We start from the raw sequence: 21,447 nt of genomic DNA on the forward strand, positions 1-21,447 counted from the left end.
TCTATAAAGTATTAAAGCATTACTAAGCATGTTATTAAGGAGCTATAAATTTAATCAGCTGAAAACACATGTGGTAAGGTGTGGTTAAATCATGCTGTAGCTCTCTTACCAATGAAAACAAAACCCAAACTCAAATGTCAGACAGACATAAGGAAATCTGACACAAAGGAACAACTGTAACACTGTATTAACTAAGGAAGAACCTTGGTTGGAGAGAGGGTTTGATGATAAAGAGCACAGGCTCCTCTTCCAGGACCCAGGGTTTTAATCTGCAGTAGATACAAGGCTGCTTAAAATTTTCTATAGGTTAAAGATATTCCTATAGGTTACAGAACTATAACCTGTAAGAAGTTCTAGGTAATCAAATTCCCTTTCATGTCTTTCTTCTTCAGGTGGCAGGATTCACATGGTAAACACACACACACACACACACACACACACACACACATACACACATGTGCACGTGTGCCTCTATATGTGTGTGTGTGTGTGTGTGTGTGTGTGTGTGTGTGTGTGTGTGTGTATGTGTGTGTGTGTGTGTGCACAGAAATGAAGACTTGGAATTTATACATAAACATTCAATTGTCAAATATTATGAACTAAGTACATCTTTCAATACTTTTATTTCCAGTAAAATGTTTTTTGTTTGTTTGTTTCTGTTTTATAAACCATGCTCTTGGGTAGCATAAAATGACTCCATATATACAATATAAAAGTGGCTAACTTTTGACTCTTATTTTGTTCCAGCTATTTTATTAAGGATTTTCAATTTTTTAATTATTCTATTCCTGATCCTCTTTTCTCTAAATAATTGAATGCCGGAGGGTTACTACATTTGTTGTTGTTGTCCTAACATGTATAGGTGCCTCTATGGGATGTACAGTCTCAGGGAGCAAAATGAACATTGTTTTGTTCACTTCTTCTCTTTAAAGTCATATCATATTATCAGAGTGACAAAAATAATTTGAAAATCACAAATATCAACTCAGGAAGATGCAAAAGATGGGGAGGAGAATAGAAAAGGGTGGTGTCATATTCGGTTTGAGAAGTTGTTTCTGGAAAACAGAATTCTTACATTCGGGAATGTAGGAAACCTCCCTACTGATGAAAAAATGGATCTGTAAGCTCAGAGAAATGTGAATGCCAATAAGACTCACAGGAGTTTGGAAAATGACTCAGTATTGGGGGCATTGGCTGATTTTTGGGGGGACCCAAGTTAAATATCTAGTGCTCACATGGTGGCTAAATACTATAAACTCTTCCTGTCTTCCTCCCCACTCCTTCATCTTTCCTCTGCCTCTCTTTCTCTCTCCTTCCTTTAATCTGGTTTGGTCTTCTTTATATCATCTTCCTGCTTTTTTAATTATTATGTTCAATAACATATAAGCATCATTCCCCTTTCTTTAAGACTTCACTTTCCACTTTCAGATATATTGAACCCTTTGAAATCTGAGTAACATCCCACCCACCATTGTTCTTATCCTAAGTGTTTGGTGATACCTGATCTACTACATGTATATCTGCATAACTGAGAACATATTCTAGTAACATGTCCTGGGTCTTTATGAAAATGGGGAGGGAACTTGGCTTTTCTTTTGTTTTATATTTTTTTACATAACTGTTCACTTCAACCTGTATGATTCATTTGCTTCTCCAGAAACAACCATAGCAACTGTGGTGCAAAACTAATTTTGAATCTATTTTTGAGTAAAGGGCATTTGCATCTAACTCCCTTCAGATGATTATTGATGCTGTTTGTTGCAAAGAGCTTTGTTCAGGCAATTTTGTAACCTCCTCTTAATTAGCATGTCAAACAAGGGAAGTAGTGGTTACCGTGTCCTGTGAAGCATTGCTAGGCATTCTTAAAGAGCATGGAGCTCACAAATAGCACAGCCTTCTGTATGGTGCACAAACATTTCAGATACATTGTCCTTCCAGTAAGCTTAAGAAGAAAAGTAATTAAATTAGTTGTACAAAAGGACTTGGGTTGAAACTTAGTTTGTAGAATGTTTCTTATATATCAAACACTAAGTTTACTCCCTAGTACTGCAAACAGAAAGACAAAGAAAGAAAAGGAAGAGAAAAAGGGGGAAAGAAGGAAGGAATGAGAAAAGAAAGAAAGAAAGGACAACTTCATTATACCATTTAAAAGGTTAAAGGATGTGACTCACAGCCAGTAGATGTTTATCCCCACCATCCAGAATCAGTAAGCAATCATCAAAGTAAGTCTGTTTCCTGCCCTAGCTCTGAGACAACTGAGCTTGGCTACATGCTTACAGCATAAACCCATTGACTAAATTCAATTGCAGGAACATGTGTGAAGATGTAAGTCAAACACAAACACAAACACACACACACACACACACACACACACACAAACACACATATGTACACAGCACACACACACACACACAGTACAAAGGCACACTCATACACATGATAAATAAAATCAAAAGTGAAAAAAATATCTTGTCACCTTGAGACAGACATTGAGAAATAAAGGAAGAAGACCAACAGTCTCAGTACTAAGCAGAAAACTTGAAGGTAATTTTGTAATTTTTTCTTTCACATGGTGATTTTGACCATGGCATCTTTCTTCACTTTTAGAAAAAAGTATCTTTTAAATATTTTGCTAAGAACTGACCAACATATAGAAAACAATATGAAACTACTTCCTTTTATTTTCAGATATTTATCTGAAACTATTTCCTTTAAGCATTGGTCATTTGATCTAAAAATCAGTAAGGTATTTTAATCTTTTTTATTTTTTTTTGAAATTACATTTTATCCTATTTTTATTTATTCATAAATTAGAAGCTTTTTAGTAGTACAAAATGCATACAAGTATTTTATTTTGGAGTATTACTTATATTGACCCCATTATCAATATTTGATTTTATACAAAATATATTTTTATTACAAGATATAACTTAATTATTAGAGATCAAATACTAAAATAATAATGGATAAAAATAAGGTTAAAAGGCACATGATAGTGATAACATGATGATAAATACTAATAAAATTCATATTCTTTATTTGTAGGTTTTACTAAGTGGCAACTGTTCCAGCAAATGTACAAATAATTTTATTTCCTTGCATATCACTGAAGAGTTAGAATGCACAAATAATTTAGTTTAAAGAGTTTTGTTACTTTCACTTTGTGCATGTTCTATGAATAGCCTGATAAATAAGTAAATCCTTTGTAAGGATCATACATTTATATAAACAGTGAGTGTCAGAGAGATGGTTGTTAGTGGGGTGAAGTGCTTGTCACCAAGTTTGAGGACCCATGTTTGAACTTCAGTCCCTACTTGATGGAAGCAGAGCAACTTCCAAATGCACAGCACAGTGTGGACAATGCCCAAATGAACAGAAATAAATGCAATTTTGAACACTTACAAAGATTTTTTCTGTAAGCTATGAACATGTTTAAATAGCAGTTAGTAGTTACACATTTAAAGTTATACCTTAGTTAATAATGAGGAGTTATTTTGAGTCATAACTATGTACTTTACATCCAGAATAAACCATTCCTGTTTTATCTAACACACTGAAGTATTATTGCCTTCATTGATTTAAATAATTCAAGCATTTATTCAATCAAAGCAGAAATTATATTACTATTTAATAAAATTATTTTGTCTTTGATGTTTAATCATCTAAAAATGAAGATGCACAGAGATATTTTATGATGTTATAAATGTAGAAGGAAAATTATTTAATCTGCTTTTAAATTTTCACTTCCAAAGCATTGCAACAATCCAGCAACCTAACTTTTGCAAAGTGTATATCAATATAGTATGACATCATCAACAGACAAAAAATATGTCTATTAATTAAAGTTGTAAAATGTGACAACCTAATAAAGTAGACCATGGTGACATACATTCAACATTCAAAGAGAAGACACTGAAGGAAACACTGGGGAGTGAGATATTTGTGTGTGTGTGTGTGTGTGTGTGTGTGTATGTGTGTGTTTTGTTTTTATTTTTGAACACCAAGATACACCATGCAGGTTTGAATATCAGCCTTTGTTGCTCCAGAGCAATATAAATCATCTTGTTTTGCATTGTTCTTCATTAGCATATCCTGGGGGAGTGTGAGCCTTTTAAAACAGATCTCTATTTACTTAAATAGAAGGTGAAATATTTCCAGATGATGAATAGCTCTGAGTGTGTTACCCAGGCAGGGGAGCTTTCAACACACATTGGGCTGGTGAAAGGAATTCCAAACATTACAAAGCAATATTCTACAAGTCCACATCACTAAAAACAAGCTAGCAAGAGATGTGTCTCCTCAGGAGACCAGAATGGCATCAGCTAGTAAATGTTTTTGGGCATTTGAAGCCTTCGAATACAAATATTCCTGTTACAGTTTTACTTAGGTTGGAATATAGAACATAACTGAGTCTTGTCTTTAATTTTCCATCAAGTTTATCTTAAGCACAATCATTTTTGAGGCATGATGGCTGGCTTAGAGTAAATAGAATTAAAGACACATTTAATACTCTATAAACTTACTAAGAAAAAAATAAGAGTTCTTTGTATTCAGTTAAATACCTTCAACCTGCGACATGTTGATAATTTTGTTATAGATATTTTAAATAGGTTAATCTGTGTAGGTCAGGCATACGAATGAGGCTACTAAACTATTGCTTTAAATGTCAAACAGTATACTAACGAATATTGGAAAGAACATTTTTCATATATATAAATATACATTTTATAATTATTAGTGAGTATAACTATTCAAAGATTACCTCAGAATAACTTGAGTGCACACTACGGAAGAAACTTTTGCCTTAACTCTAATTCACATGTACAGATGTGACTACCAGATGAGACCTTTCTTTTAGCCCCATGGTCATCTGATATGATATTATATAGAATTACACATCAATCAAAGCAGGGTTGTATACAATCTGTTTTTTATATTAATGGTTTTATTAATCAGAAGAAACAATATGTTATGTAACACATTAGAGACATCAATAGGTTTCTGAGAGGATCTATTTACATGAAAAAAAAAAAAACAATTACAAATAGGCAGATTTATATATGTACCTTTTAAAAAACAAATTAAAAATTCTAATGAGAATTCTATAGTCCTGTTTATAAAGGGGAAATACTTCAATTTCAAAATCTATGTTTAAATTAAACAGTGAATGGCAATGACATTGTATTTATTTCAAATTGTTTATTAAAAAAGCAAATACAGTGAAATATTGATACTTTTAACCAAATAGTCAAATTCTAAAATTTTGGTTTTAGTCTTCAATCTATTTGTCAGGTGCTGTGATTAATATTTATATCAATTCTGACAAACTATAATGACATGGTGTCTTAAAACTTTGCATCCTCTCTATGACCATATGAAATTTAGAGCGAGAGAATAAAAGTACAAGCTCATAAGTGATTCTGCTAGACAGGTGTAGTAGCAGGAGAGAGGACAGTTATTCTTTCAAACTTTGAGTTGTCAAATAGCTAAGTGCTCTGTAAAAGTCCACAGACTCTGAATAAACTACTTTACATCGAACTGGTTCAAGCAAATTGGGGAAAATTCAAAAGGCAAAAATCTCAAATTTAGGAATAAGATGTCGCAGATTAAATACAAAGACTGTTAGCATGAATGTATAATTTCTGTTACACACTTAAAACGTAATATGATATGGGTATAAATAATCAACATGACAACAATTAAGAAAGCTCTGGATTAAAAGGAACAATAAATAATCTAACAAAAATGAGAATGAATCTAACTCTGTGTTGGTTTGCCATTCCCAGTCACATATCTCAAAGAAAAAGTGATTTTTTTTAGGTTTTCATCCAACATAAAACAAAAGTTAACAAAGCTTGCAAAGCTAACAGCAAATTCAAGATACAAACTCAAAACTCTAAGTTAAGTCTCTGATACTTAAATATAAACAGAACATTCAGTCATCATGATTTGGATAAAGCCAAAATTATCATCAGTAATAATCCACACGCCTGAACAGCAAAGAAACATGGAAGGATTAAGCATTTGGGGAAGACCTTCACATCAACAAAGAAAAACAATAAAATTATCATTTCTAGAAAATAAAGGTATCAATTTTAATGGGAATATTTAAAAAATTACAAAAGATTAATGAATGTGATGTATTTTGTGGTAATTCTGAAAATATTAAAAACTATAATAAGTAATTGTTTTAGTTAATTTCAAAAGATACCCTGACTAAGGCATTTCTTTTTTTAAAATTTGGTACTACTATTATTTTTTTAATTAAAACTGTTAATCTTTTTTACAGTCCAGTTTTCATCCTCTTCAGATCTGCCCTCTGACTGTTCCTCATTGCAATCTTCCTCCCTTTTCTCCAAGAGGATGCCCCCATGTTCCATCCCTACCCCACCAGACCTCTCTAAATTCCTTGGGGCCTCTAGTCTCTTGAGAGTTAAGTGCTTCTTCTTTCACTGGGGTCAGACCAGGCAGTCCTCTGCTGTTTATGTGTTAGGGGTTTCAATTCAGCTAGTGTATGCTGCCTGGTTGGTGGCTCAATATCTGAAAAATCTCTGAGGTCCAGGTTAGTAGAGACTAGTCTTCTTATGGGGTTGACTTCCTCCTCAGGTTCTTCCAGCTTTTCACTAATGCAATCACAGGAAACACCAGCTTCTGTCCATTGGTTGGGTGTAAGTATCTGCATCTGACTCTTAAACCTGCTTGTTGAACCCCTAGAAGGGAAGCCATGTAAGCACAGCATAGTATTAATAATAGTGTCAGGCCTGGGAACCTCCATTTGAGCTGGATCCCAAGGTAGGCCTGTCACTGAATTTCTTTTCGCTCTGTCTCTTCGCCACTTTTGTCCCTGCAGTTCTTTTAGATAGGAACAATTCTTGGTCAGAGTTTCTGACTCTTAGATGGCAACCCTACCCATCCCTTCACTTGATGTCCTGCCTTTCTACATATGATAGACTTGTCCCACTGTCGGACATTCTATCTAAAGTCCCTCCCTTTGCGTCCCGAACTTCTCTCACCTCCCAGGTCTTTGGTACATCTTAGAGAATCTTACCAATTTCCACCTCCTGAGGTTGCCTGTTTACATTCTTTCTGCTGACCTTCAGGTCTTCACTTCTGATCTTCTGACCCCAATACTTGAAGAAAACATTCAATTAGGGTTTGCTTTCTGTTTCAGAGGTTTATCTCATTAACATCATGGCAGGAAGAAAGGCAGTGTCCAGGCTACCATGGTTATGGAAAAGTATTTGTAATTCGCACTCTGACCAATAGGCAGAGTATGAGATCTCTAAGACCATGCCAGTGATATATTTCCCCCAATAATGCCACACTAATCCTTGTAATCATTTAAATTGTGTAACTTCCTGGTTATTAAACAGTTAAATATATGAACCTAAGAGGGCCATTTTTATTTGAGCCACTGTGTTAGACCTCTTGACACATAGACTTGCAACCATACCATAATGCAAAAATGCATCTAGTCCACCTTCAAAAGTCCCCATAGTCTTTCCTAGTCTCAACACTTTTTATACCTCCAAAGTTCAAAGACGCTTCTGAGATTCAAGCAACCTCTTTACTGTAGACCCCTATAAAATAAAAATAAAAAATTAGATCACACACTTCAACATACAATAGAGCCGAATATACATTGACATTCCAAAGGGAGAAAATGCATTTTCGTATGGAAATAAAAAATTAAAGTAAGACTAAAAGAAGCAAGTAACTAAGCCTGCTATTGAAGTGGTCCTTGGATCTCCAACTCCTTTCAGCTTTGTTGTCTACAATACACTGCAGTGTTTGAGTTCTTGCCACACCAAGTTTGCCCATCTTCTTTTTCGGTACCCAAAGCTCTGACATCTTCAATGCTGTGAGGTATATAGCACAAACCTGATTTTCCCTTCACATCGACATATAATGACCCCCCTGGGCATCATGGAGAAGCATCCCTGACACTTGCCTGGCCTCAGTGGCCTTTCTTCACCATAGACGAAGATTCCTCGTCTCCTTTCTCATATCCTTGACACTAAGGCCAAAACCAAGTGGCCAACACTGCCAATTTCTTCTGCTTGATGGGGATAGGTCTTGGACTCTCCTTTCAGTTACATTTGCATCAGCTATTTTGATGGTTTTCTTCACCATTTAAGCTTTTCAGCAGTTTCTTTGCCCAGGCAGGAAGTATAGCTGAATAGGATCTTGCCCTGAGGTCCCCTTTTATTCCATTGTATATCAGGTTTTACTGTAAATATTTTCACTCTTTGAGCACAGGACTTGGATTGAATGACAATTTTTCTGCTCATCCTCTTTACCTCGAACTATAAATTTTGTATTTATCTTTGCCGAGCACGTTCTTTTTCATTATAGATCTGCGTTGAAGTAAGCATTAATAACCACACAAAACACATATATAGCCAAGCTGTCCTGACACTGCTCCTGTCAATCCCAGTAATCCAAACTCTTTAATTTATCCTCAAGTATATTTTCAGAACAAGGGCAAAAAGCAGGCACATTCTTCACCAAAATATCAAAAGAGTGGTGTCTAGGCCACTTACTAACATTCTTCTTCTCTGAAACCTCCTGTGTTGGGTCATTGTAAGTTACCTGCTCCCTGTACTAATGTCTGCCATGATTCTGATAGAAGAGTTCATTAAACACTATTTGAAGTTGAAGCTTTCAATCACTTTTGTACCAGATTCCAAAATCTTTCACATCCTTCAAATAGGTAATATGGTCAAAACTTTCATAATAATAACCTTTGACCTGTTACCAAGTTCAGTCTTAGTCACTGTTCTATTGCTAAAGAGAGACACCATGCACAAGGTGTCTTGATAGAAATTAAAAACAAACAAACAAATAAATAAATAAGTAAATAAATAGTTGTAGTGTATTTAGAACCCAGGAGTGATTTACAGATCAAGAACCATTTCAGAGAACAAGTAAATTATATTTTAAACATTTTATGGCTTAAAACCATTTTATAGGGAAAAGGCATATTAGACTGAGTTTGTGTAAAAATTTCTCATAAATGGTTTGTTTCAATCTTATGCTGTTCATATTTCCCAGGACAACTATCCTTTTTGTGTCCTAAGAGAAATACCTGTTTGTCTCCATCTACCTTGAGAAACAAGTGCCTGTTTTGAGGGCTCAGGACATCAACATAGACATGTGTTTTTATATGGGGAGCTGTGAAAATATGGTAAAAACTTGCTATACAAGACTGAAAGCTCATGTGTGGAAAAGAAACAATCAAACCCACATAAATATCAAGAGTGATGAGGCTGTGCCTGTAATTGCAACACTCACAAGAGATGACAGGCAGAAACAGGAGAATTCCTGTATGTGTGGGGTACATAGTCTTTCTTATTATGCAGAAGTAAGTCACAACAAGGCTCGGATTCAAATGAACTGAAATCTGCGAATTCATGGTTGCTCTCTCAACTCTACTGAAGAGCCATGTCACAAGTGAGCTTACACACACACACACACACACACACACACACACACACACACAGACATCATGATATAAAAACTAAGTATTTTATACTAAAAGGCTACATTTAGCTTGGTAACATGTTTATCACATGTTTTTCTAGTACATTCACATGTAAATAAATTTTTTTCACCTAAAACAATAACATCACAATTTTTCTTTCATTTTTAAAGGAAAAACTACCTTTCAAAAATCATGTAGTAGTTCTCCTCTCAACTGCTTCCATGTTGGCATGTCTATTAAACATGTCCCCAATAAATGGCAAATGAAAATCAAAGTCGATGCTGGGTATATTTATACAAACCCTGTTTTCCATTTGATGTGCACTTTTCAACTCACAGAAGATACGAATGAGTCTTGTTTTAATGCAGCAGTTCCAAAGCACATCCAGAGATAGGCTGGCAAACATTTAACTTTAGATTAGCTGCCTCAAACTTCTCAGCCCCGAAATTCACGAATCCACACTGAACCTAGGCCTCAGCATCTTTTTTTAAGCCTCTTTTGGCATCTCATTTTCACGCACCATCTGAGATGACTTGGAACACATCAGAAAATAACACCATTGCTTCCACAACACAGCTATCTGGACAGCACCTATTTCTACACCCATCATTTATGGGATACTTTCTGGGGGGTGGGGGTGTATTTCAAGTGTCAATACTAAAGGCTGATCTTATTGGAGGTGGCAATTCCAGTCTGCAAATGTTGTAGCACCTACTCAGAGAAACCTTATTTTAAATACTTGGCATGAGACACAAATATAGCACATATCTTTTAAATGGTTATTTTTATATAGTTAATAATTTCTGAGTGTGATATTTTGGACAACGACATGAAATGATGTAGTATTATATTTTTAACAATTACACCATGCAAAGGGGAGGAAAGTCACCCTCTGTTCTCATGGAAATGAGACATAAAATTAGCCGCATGGAATAAACTGAACCTAAAATTGCATCACCGGACAACTGGAGAATTCAATTTTATCTACGAATATTCATTGCTGGAAACATGGAAGGTTCAACATTTTCTAAGTTTCATAAAATGCCACAGGTTTCATCTTTGCAATTACTATATATTTTTAGGAAATAAACAGAAGAAAACACACAAATGCATACTCATTCATTCCACCCATCACACATCATGTAAAAGAAATGTGTCAATGCTTTTGACTCTCCCAATTTCTATGTATGAATGTAATGTAGAATTTTAAAGCACACACACACACACACACACACACACACACACACACACACATACACATACACACACATCTGTGTATTTGTGTAAATTTTGAGACTGGGTTTCTCTGCACACTCCTAGTTGTTATGGGACTTGCTCTGTAGACCAGAATGGCATGGAATTTATAGAAATCCTTCTGCCTCTGCCTTCTGTGTACTGGGATTAAAGGCATGAGCTACTTGGCACTAGAAAACATAATTTTGAGGTCCTCAAATGATACAGAGAAAAAGATGATGGGTTTAGTGATTGGAAAATGACTATCTAGTATTTTTTTTTAAATCAAGTATAGCTACACAGAGAAATAACATATGATTACATTTGCAGAGCAATATGTTTGTTTTGTTGTTTCGACTTTCTATGTTTCTGTATCTATATCATCAACCTATAAATCAGTAGACTGGGATAATGATACAGTTCTTAGGTCTCAGCCCTAGGGCAGTTGGCTAAGACATGTCTCTGACTCTGAGGCTAGCCTGCTCTACATAGCAAGCTCCAGTATTAAAAAAATGATGGTAAGCTTTTGAAATTCTCATTGAGTTAAAACACAACATTTATCTTATCCTGTGCAATTTTCTATTAAAACCATGTTACATTTTCACTAGTGATATTTCACAATATCCAAGAAGTTATTACCTTAATTTCCATATATATTGGTTAGTTAGAAACTGGGTAATTGTATGCTGGTTAAACCCCTATATCTATTTTGGTCACCAGGATTCCATTGTTCATAAGCAGATAATCAGTACCGCTGACTCTTGCCTGACCAGCCTGTGCAGCAACTGTGATCATTCTACATTTTGCTGTGTTAAGGCTGGAGAGATACTCAGAGTTTCATATCACTTGGTGGTTTTCAGAGATCATGGCTTCAGTTTTCAGAATCCATTTAGGGATTCATCTCTCTGTCTGCAGATTACTAATAGGAAAGTGACCTCCTCTTCTTGCATCTCTGGAAGTTACTAGCATATGGGGTATACATTCTTCATGTACACAAAGGATCCATTTGACACAAAGTAAACATTTTAAAAGACACCACCATGTGACTCATCACAACAATGGATTGTGAATTTAGTAATGTATCTCTAAGTAACGTTCTTAGCAGTTTTAAATGTATTGCTTCTGATTATTTAATCTCAGTAATCCTAGAATTTTTGGTAAGTTAGAAGGTTAAAGATGGACATTAGAGGAGGGAGTAACAGCCACTGGATTAAATTTGGATGGTGATAGGGCTGACAGCACATCAGCTTCCATATTCTTAAGTAAGTTTGAAAAGAAAACAGTTTTGACTGTAATCAAATGATATGGAATTTTCTTTTTCATCCTTGACTTGAATCAAACTGTGAAAATCCAATTAAGATTTTCACTCAGTTCTCAAAATATCTGCACGGATCCTTTAAGCCATTGCAAACTGGTTACTGCTCATAAAACTATCCCTGTTGCATTGAGCCTTTGCCTGTCTTATACCTTAACATAAATTTGAAAGTGAAAGTAATACCCACTGCATTGAATATCTTTAATAGTGTGGTTGACAATTGTGATTTGAAATTCATAAGTTCAAAGAACATTTTTCTACAGCTTGATTTTATGCTTCAAATTCCCCATGCTTTATAGCAGTTAAAAATTGGATGAAAAAAAAAAAGATTTATCCCATCATTCTGGGCAATTTCTCTCATGCTGAAATGCAATGCATAAAAAACTTTTAGAGGATAGTACGAATTATAGAGTTTCTCATTTTCTTATTTCTTTAAATATTTTCTTTAACCATTCAAAAATCCACATTACATTATATTCTCCCCCAGATATACTTCAGAGAAAATGTATATGTCAATGCAAATTCAAATCAGGAAAGATTTCATCTTAATAACAGTTTGCATGGTGTTATTATACTGAAACTAAACCAAAATGTTTGAATTTGATGTTTATACATAGAACCAGAGATGATCTTTTAATTCCAATTTTTAGTGATAAATTCTAATGCTAATTCACAGGCAGCAACATATAAGATATAATATAATTGAATTTGATTTCAATGTGACCATCTTTATTAAACTCTTAATAAAACCAAAGTCATTGTAACAAAATATTTTTTCATAGGATAAACAACCTGTAATATACATTGTATGGCAAAACCAAAAATGATTATAATTACTAGTGAAGTTTAAAGTTCTTCTCTTTAAATGATGTTCTGAGGAAATAGATTCTTATGTAAACATGGAGAATGAAGACAAACATGCATTGTCAAAGGAGCAGTTTCAAATATTTTAAATAATGTTTGGATCAAAATAACATAGTTCATAAGAACATATGTTAACGGGTCTGGCAAATGGCTCAGAAGCTGAGTGCTTTCTGAAATAGTGTACCATCCACATTTTAAATTTCAATTATTAAGATTGTAGATATGACATAAAAGACTACAAAGTAGTGATCAAACTCATCTTACTAAATAAATTGTTTCTCTCTCTCTCTCAGCTACATTCTGACTTGGACAAGGGAGAGGGCACAGTTAAATACACTCTCTCTGGAGATGGTGCTGGCACTGTTTTTACAATTGACGAAACCACAGGAGACATCCATGCAATAAGAAGCCTGGATAGAGAAGAAAAGCCTTTCTACACTCTTCGTGCTCAGGCAGTGGACATAGAAACCAGGAAGCCATTGGAGCCTGAATCCGAGTTCATCATTAAAGTACAGGATATTAATGATAATGAGCCAAAGTTTTTGGATGGACCTTATGTTGCTAGTGTTCCAGAAATGTCTCCTGTGGGTGAGTAGACAAACCAAGTTTATATTAGATGCTATTAACCACCATCAACATTTTCTGTGTGCATGCTGGTGTAGATATCTCATTTATAAAATATCAATATTGTTCATTTGTAAAATGTTAGTTTGCTCTAGAAACTAGTTCCTGTACTAGTATTTTAAGAATGTAGTGCCGCTCCTAAATCTATTAATACAGACATTAGAATATTTCTTAATTTATTGATTTAATTGAACTGTCCCTCTTCATATGTGTATGTATGTGTGTGTGTGTGTGTGTGTGTGTGTGTTTGTGTGTGTATTTCATACAATGCTAAAACTAGCCAGCAAATATCAAACTAAAGTATTAAGTAATGCAATATGTTAACATCAGCAATGATTCATAAAAAAGGTATTTGCATTTTTTCTGTGATTTATTTTCCTTTTCATTTATTCATTAATTTATTTATTTGATACCTCAAACACAGACTTCCATCTTCTTTGTCTAATCCTCTTACCCCCCTCCTTTCCACTATCAGTTCAGAAGACTGGAGACTTCACATGAATAACAACCTATTTTGGCATATCAAATGTGTAATAGGACTAGGTACATGTTCTCCTACTAAAATTAAAAGTGACGGCATACTTAGGGGGAAGGGATCCAGAGGCAGGCAGTAATCCAGACTGTCAGTAACAGTCCCTGATCCTATAACCCACATGGTGACTAAACTGCACATCTGCTACATATGAATGGGGGCAGATGTCCATTCCGTGCATGCTCTCTGGTTAGTATTTCAGTCTCCAGAAATCTGTATGCATGCTCATTGGTTGATTCACTAGGTTTTCTTGTACTGTCCTTGACCTCTCTGGCTTCCTCAAACCTTCAATTCATTATATATTTTGGATATTAGCCTTATCTTAGCTATAGGTGGGTACGATTTTTCCCAATATATATGAAGATTTTTGTCTAATTGATGGTGTCCTATGCATTATAGAAATTTTCAGTTTCATGAGGTCTCATTTATTAAGTATTGTTCTTTGTGCCTGAGTTGTAGGTGTTCTGTTCAGGAACTTGTATCCTGTGCTAGTGTATTCAAAGCTTATCCCTACTTTATCTTCAATCAGATTTAGTATATCTAAACTATCAAATACCTCAACATAAAGCTGGAAGGTCTTTGATCCACCTTGGACTTGAGTTTTGCTCAGGGTAATAGAGATGGATCTTTTCTTTCTTTCTTCTACATGAAGACAGCCAGTTAGAGCAGCACCATTTATTGAAGATACATTCTTAGCTCATAGCTGCTAGGAGTGTCCCGGGGGACCTAAAGTCAAGGGATTTGAGGGTTTGGATGTGGCTCACCTAGTTGTCCTTGGTGTCTGTGTTTCTCTGGCTATGCATGGTGAGCTGTGGTTCAAAAGATGAAGCTCAGAAGACAGGGTGCAGCTCACCTAGGGAAGTGAGAAATAACCTGGAAGAGACTGTATTTTGCTGTATTGGACAAACACCTGATTAATTACAGTATGAGAAAGTGAACTTATTTACGTAAGGATAAATTCTTCAAAGTGTGCCTTTAGGTACATCTTTTAATGTATACGTTCATTATTATATCTGTCGGTCTGTTTCTCTATCTAGCTATATTCTATGAACCTATCGTCTATCATATAAATAGAGATTGTTAGAGAGTATTGGTAGATATAGAAATGAAATGTTTCTTAAAATTCAAAAGCATGGGAGATTTTGTATTTTATATCTTCTTTGAACATACAAGCATGGTTTTCTACTTTTACATAAGTAAAAGGAGTTATCAAATTATTAACTAAATGTTAAAATAAGGTATGCACAATGAATTTTATATATACTTATACATATCAACTTAAGGTTCTTGTAGAGGAGCTGGATTGTGACAACTATTACATGAGTTTTTCACATCAAACAGACTTGACAGACAACTCCAATACTAATTCTAATCATAAAATTCTAATCATAGAACATCCTTGATTCTATGGACTGCTTCAACCCTTGTCACCATTGGAGAAAAACTTATTATTTTAATGTTGTAAGGGCAGATTTTTGTCATTACTTACTTTGCATCATGCAATTCCTTTTATTTCATTTCATTACATTATATTTTCTTGGAATATTAACATTTCTAACCAAGAACCAACCTGCATTGCAGAGTTGATTAACAATAGGGCCTTCGCTCTGTTACATCAGTTTGCCCATAGTAGATACAGACATTTAGGTATTCTCCAAGCAAAACCATTTTTACCAATGACTGAGAGAGAAAAATAAATAACAGGAAAAAAAATCTACTAAACTGAGTTATGCATATAATAAATATAAATACAATAGTTGAAAAGAAATAGGTATAAACAATAGTCATAAAGAAAGTCATTATTTTATATAATATTTACACTTATAATAAAAAAATTGTAAAGCATCAAAATACTTAAGGAGCTAGTGTATTTATAACATAAACATAGGGTGAAAAATATTGTAGCGCTAAAACAAAGTTTATTATGCAAATATGAATTTAATCCTAATGGGTTTTATATAGGAACAAATGATCAAGAAAATCTACAATGAAAAGTATAGGAAGGGACTATTCCAAGGATTATACATATAAAGTTCAGAAAATATTAAAAAGTTAAGTACAATTTCAAGGAAAATTAATATTTCAGACATAATGTAATATAATGCACTTAACACCCTGAGATTCAAAATTGTCCTCTTGCCTCTATGAATGGTTAGAGAGGAAGGTTGTTCTGGTAATAATTTCTGCTCCATCCAATCTTCCATGGCAACATGCTCAAAGGCAAACTGCTTCTACTTTGACCTAAGGAAATTGCCTCTTGATCCAGAGAGTCCCCAGCTCCTTGGGGACAAATTTGTACTTTATGAATGTGCTCTTAATTCTTTAAGATCAGGAACAACACAATGAGTTACGATAATGTGCCCTCCATAATATCTGATGATTATGCATCTGGGGACCATGCATTTCCAGTGACTTTATTCAAGACTGCAGACACCTTTGGCCATTTAAAATCTGTATTCCACTCTGTATCCTTTTCCTGGCCCTTACTGAATTTTCAATAACCAGCTCTCTGTGATTAGTTTTAGTATCTTTGGATTATAACTCGAGATTTAAGGACTGTATTCTATCATTACTTAAGCAGCTGTTAGGTACCAGACGATCTTACTCAAGAGAATTGTCCCTCATTTTTATCTGTCATGGAACCATCTTCCTGTTTCATGAAACCCTAGTAACTCATGTGAATAAGGAGAAAGAAATGAGTTTCCAACAAAGTTAATCACAGCTGCTGATTTTGAATTTTCTTTTCCTGATGAGCCACTATTAAGACTCCTTTTGAGAAATTTATGTTCAACATGCAACATTATAGGGCTATCCTATATGTTTAGAAAGTGTATTATGATATTTTCTTATCTGTCACATTTTATTTATATATAATGCATAGTTAGATGATGGTGCTTCTTGCTTAGAACATATGAGAGTAGTATGGTTTCTTGGTTCATCCTAAACTATTAACTTTAAATGATATTAAATTTAAACAAATATGCTACAAAAATTACTTTATAACAAAGGTAACTGACTAATGCATTTCTTTCTTTATCCTCCTTGTTCATTGTTTGATTTGCATGTAATTTTATAAGAAACAGTGACAGTTTGTATGTGTTTTCAACACCTTTCATAGTCTCCCCTAGATTCATTTCTAACCCATGTCTTATTCTTTCTCAAAAAAAAAAAAAAAAAAAAAAAAAAAAAAAGAACCTAAGCCACTAAAATTAAAGGGTCACTTGGTATTAAACAACCACTTCTGAGCATATATCCTATACTTAACTGTGGATGACTTAGTGTTACTCCATTAAAGAAAGTCCATTTCCCCCTTAGACCCAAAATCTTTGGAATATAGCATTTTGGCCATTGATGAGAGTTTATGCTCACTTACCCTCTTCCCTGAATTTTTTCCCTTAGATGAGCCCTGTGAAAGCTGGGGTCTCTGTAAATTCATTCATATGTGCATCAGCCAGGATGTATCAGGAAAGGCCATTTCTCAAAATCCCAAACCTCCAGACTTTACAATCATTAATTCCTCATTCCACATAGATTCCTAATCACTGAGAAGGACATAATTAAAATATCCAATTCAGGACTGAGCACCCATGGTAGTTTATTTTCTACATATTGTATGTTTCAGTGGTAATTACCCTTTATTGATAAAGCTTCACTGAAATGATTGTTGAACAACACAGTGATCTATAGATATAACTTGATTGTTATGGAAGTACCATTTAGAGAAAGATGTAGAAGTAATACAATGGGTGTGTTTTCTTATTGGATGAACCATCACAAGTGTCACAATAGGGACAGACAGACCTTTGACTCTTATCTATGCTAAATTAGCAAACTCTTCTCAGAAGCTCAGGGCAACAATGCATTGTGTGTTGTTTGTTTGTTTGTTTGTTTTCTGTTGTTGTTGTTTTATAGCCATTGGGTATAACTATTGAAGTATCATTGTAAGAATTGAGAAGAGATTATTAGCCCATTTAGCTGACCACACCCCCTAACACAAGATTTAAAATAGATGATCATCTCTTTCTCGGTAAATATAAATTGTCCCCACTTAAAGAGAGCAAAAAAACTTGCTACTATAGACTGAGTCACCAAAAGTTTGTTCTTCCATGACAAAAGACTCGTTGTTTTGGGGTTAACTCAAAGTCTTAGATAGCAATATGTGTGGAAAGCGTTTAATGAGGTATAAGTTTCAAAATAATAAATAATTGATAATCTTGTAATTTCATTTTGTATAATGATTTTTTTCTGTTCTTCAAGAATATGGTTTTGTGGTGATTGTTTTTAGAGAATATGTAGGCTGTGGTTAAGAGAGAAAAAGTAAAGGGGTTGGAGTGAGCTCATTGAAGTTTGCTCCATCTACCATGTATGTATATGTTTATATATGTATATATGATAAAGTTTGTTGGAGGCTGCTCATAAGAGCTTTGCTCTCTCCATGAACAAAATGCATCCTCAGTGAAGGTAAAAGTATCCAGATAATTTCTCAATGGTAACAAGGATTGCTGCAGCAGTGTATTCCCCAGAGAAAACTCTGCTGAATAATCAATATCCGACTGCATATCAACCTGCCTCAGTTTATCCTGAGGTGTTGAAACTGGCAGGTATGCTCTGATAAAGAAGTTTATTGGTGATAATATACTTATTAAACTCCCAGCCATTAGTAACTGATGCACCAGACTAAAACTTTCCATCACTAATGCACAACTCTAATTGTTATAATAAGGCCAGGCATAGTTCAAGAAATGAAGTATGCCAGCTTAGAATCAGAGTAAAACCCTTTCCAATGAAGTTCCCCCAGACTATTCACTGTGATCTACACTCTTCCTTCCCTTTCTGTATCATGTCATATATATTTAGCCTCTTCTAAGACACTCAATTTCCCATCTATGTAAAGCATGAGTTCTATGAGAGGAAACTAAAGTCCAGGTGTCAACAGGTAGTAAAAGTTTAGTTATGGCGATCTGTGGCCCTAATAAGTCTACTATCTTATCCCAGATTCCTCCAAGAAACAATGGTGAGAATGATAGAAAATAGAACTTCTTGTTATATCTGCTGAAAAAAAAAAAAACAAAAAAAAAAAAAACAAAAAAAAACAGAACACAAAGCACAGCACGGAGGACTAGGTCACTACAAAACAGTCTCTTTTGGGGAGCCCATTAGGCCGATATGGGAAAGAAACCTAATTGTTCAGTCCGTATTTTAGGCTCTTTCTTCCTTTGCTTGCATTATAGTTCCTATTAAACACCATAGCATGTTGGAGTGCAATGTTGGTATTTAAAATGTGAAGACTCGATGCCCCAGTGTAGGGAAATGCCAGTGCAGGGAGGCAGAAGGGAATGGATGGGTAGGTGGAGGAGCCTCTTCATTGAAGCGGGGGGGGGGGTATGGTATGGGGGTCTCTGGAGGATAAACCAGGGAAGGAGATAACATTTGAAATGTAAATAAAGAAAATGTCCAAAACATGTTTAGATGTACATGTCTTTCATCCCTTAAGGAATCCCTTTACTATTCCCCAGAGGTGCACATCTGCGAAGATTACACCATTTGGTTGTGTTTTGAGTCTTCTACTTGCAAATACTGAATAATAACAATTTATTCTCAAGGTTATTAGAAATAGGAAGGAAAAATGTATGGAGAGCTCAGAGCATGTCTGCATAATAAATTTTAAGTGAAGAAGGATACTATTAATATCTTTTTGCTCATTCTCTGGAGACTAGAGAAGAATTTGATTACAGAACTCTAGGCTATTTACCTCTCTCTCTCCCTCTCCCCACCTCCTCTCTCTCTGTCTCTTTCTCTTGCTATCTCTCTTTGTTTCTATCTGTCTCTCTTTGTCTCACTCTCTCTGTCTGTGTCTTTGTCTCTCTGTCTCTTTGTGTCTCTTTCTGTCTCTCTCTGTCTCTGTGTCACTGTCTCTGTGTCTCTCTCTGTCTCTCTGTCTCTTTCTCTCTCTCTCTTTCTCTCTCTCTCTCTCTCTCTCTCTCTCTCTCTCTCTCTCTCTCCCTCTCTTATTTATTTTTTTCAGCCAGCTTGCTTTGTTCTCCCTGCCCCCAACAAAGAGAACTCAATGTTTTTCTTCACCCTTTCCAACCTAAGTCATGTTTATTTAAAACCATAATAGACCTTTTTCTTCAATTTCCATTGCCTTTGGTCCAAGGGACTCCTGTCCCTTAATGTGTGGAGACAAGCTGTTGATTTGTAGAAAACACCAATTATCGAATTATACTTACACTTCACAATCTGTCCAGTGGCCTTAGCACATTTGCTGAAATTGAGCTCGGCCTGATGATCTGTCCTGTGTCAGCTGTAAAGTGTCTTCAGCATACTGGATGGCAGGGCTGTTTCCAGGGCCAGAGGACGTTATGACTGTGTGTTGAAGGAACATTTTATTCCTATCCTTGAAATCTGCTTTCTTATTAGTGGCGCAATTGGAACGGTAATGCTGTTGACAGTGGTTGGGTAGCCTTGAGAGAAACATACGGATTGTTTTACTGGCAGCACAGGGATCCCTGAACATCCAGCATGCCACAGCGGTAGTCATTCTCACAGTCACTGATCAGCAATACACGTTAAAAATTAACCAGAAGTTTCTTTTTCCCTAAACTGCCAAATGACTCCAAGCATTAAATATATTTTAGCAGGAGTTGCTTCTCGGGCCACAGTGTGGTAAAAACATTAAATGTATTTTCAAAGTCTTACTCCTTCCCGAGCCTCTGAGTGGCTGTAAACATTAAATATGTTTTATAAAAAGTGCTTTGCCAGCTACAGGCAGGATAGCTATGAACATCATTTTTCTTTAAAGTTGCCTTCCAGCTGTGGGGCTGTTTTCTCTTATTTGCTGTATTCTATTTATGTTTTGTATACAAAAGCAGACAGGAGGCTACCTAGGCCCAATTGTCTGCTGCTTTAGAGTAAGTGATCACCGGAGAGCAGCTGCGCCTACATAAAGCTCTAATGGCCCTAGGAGATGACCAAGGTCCATTTTCTTTGACTAGATCGTCCACATAGAAGTCAGCTCTAGTTTCTAAAGCCATTTATGTTTGCTTTTCATTGCAAAATGTCTCTAAGAATAGTGATAGGCATGTGCTAACATTAGCATTAAAGAGACTAGCATCCGGAGAACAGAAACTGGTGGATTACTCTCAATGCATCACGGTGAACATACCTCACAGAGCCCACAGACTCCAAGGCAAAGGGCAAACTATTTACTCAATGAGATTCTTAACCCAAATGCAGCAAGCACCTGAAATCATTTTCTGGAAAATATTTGGGGTAATGATATGAAATGCAAAGACAATGAAGATGATACCACCATGTAAAGACTTACTACTATTAACACTAGAAATACCTTCACTTCAATAAACTCTCCCGAAAATTAGCATATGATGTTGAGAT

At 35.2% G+C, this 21,447-nt stretch overlaps 1 protein-coding gene across 2 annotated transcripts in view; it reads left to right on the plus strand.

The window, feature by feature from the left end:
- CDH12 (cadherin 12) overlaps positions 1-21,447 on the plus strand; it is a gene marked incomplete at both ends in the record, with an annotated part of 283,200 nt that overhangs the window by 87,012 nt on the left and 174,741 nt on the right. For both annotated transcript variants that reach the window (XM_080933791.1, XM_080933792.1), the window contains one exon: positions 13,190-13,484. In XM_080933791.1, the coding sequence (XP_080789917.1) occupies positions 13,190-13,484 (295 nt within the window). The remainder of the gene's footprint in view (positions 1-13,189; positions 13,485-21,447) is intronic.

Source organism: Micromys minutus (genome assembly GCF_963924665.1).
Source record: "Micromys minutus genome assembly, chromosome: 20".
Lineage (NCBI taxonomy): Eukaryota > Metazoa > Chordata > Mammalia > Rodentia > Muridae > Micromys > Micromys minutus.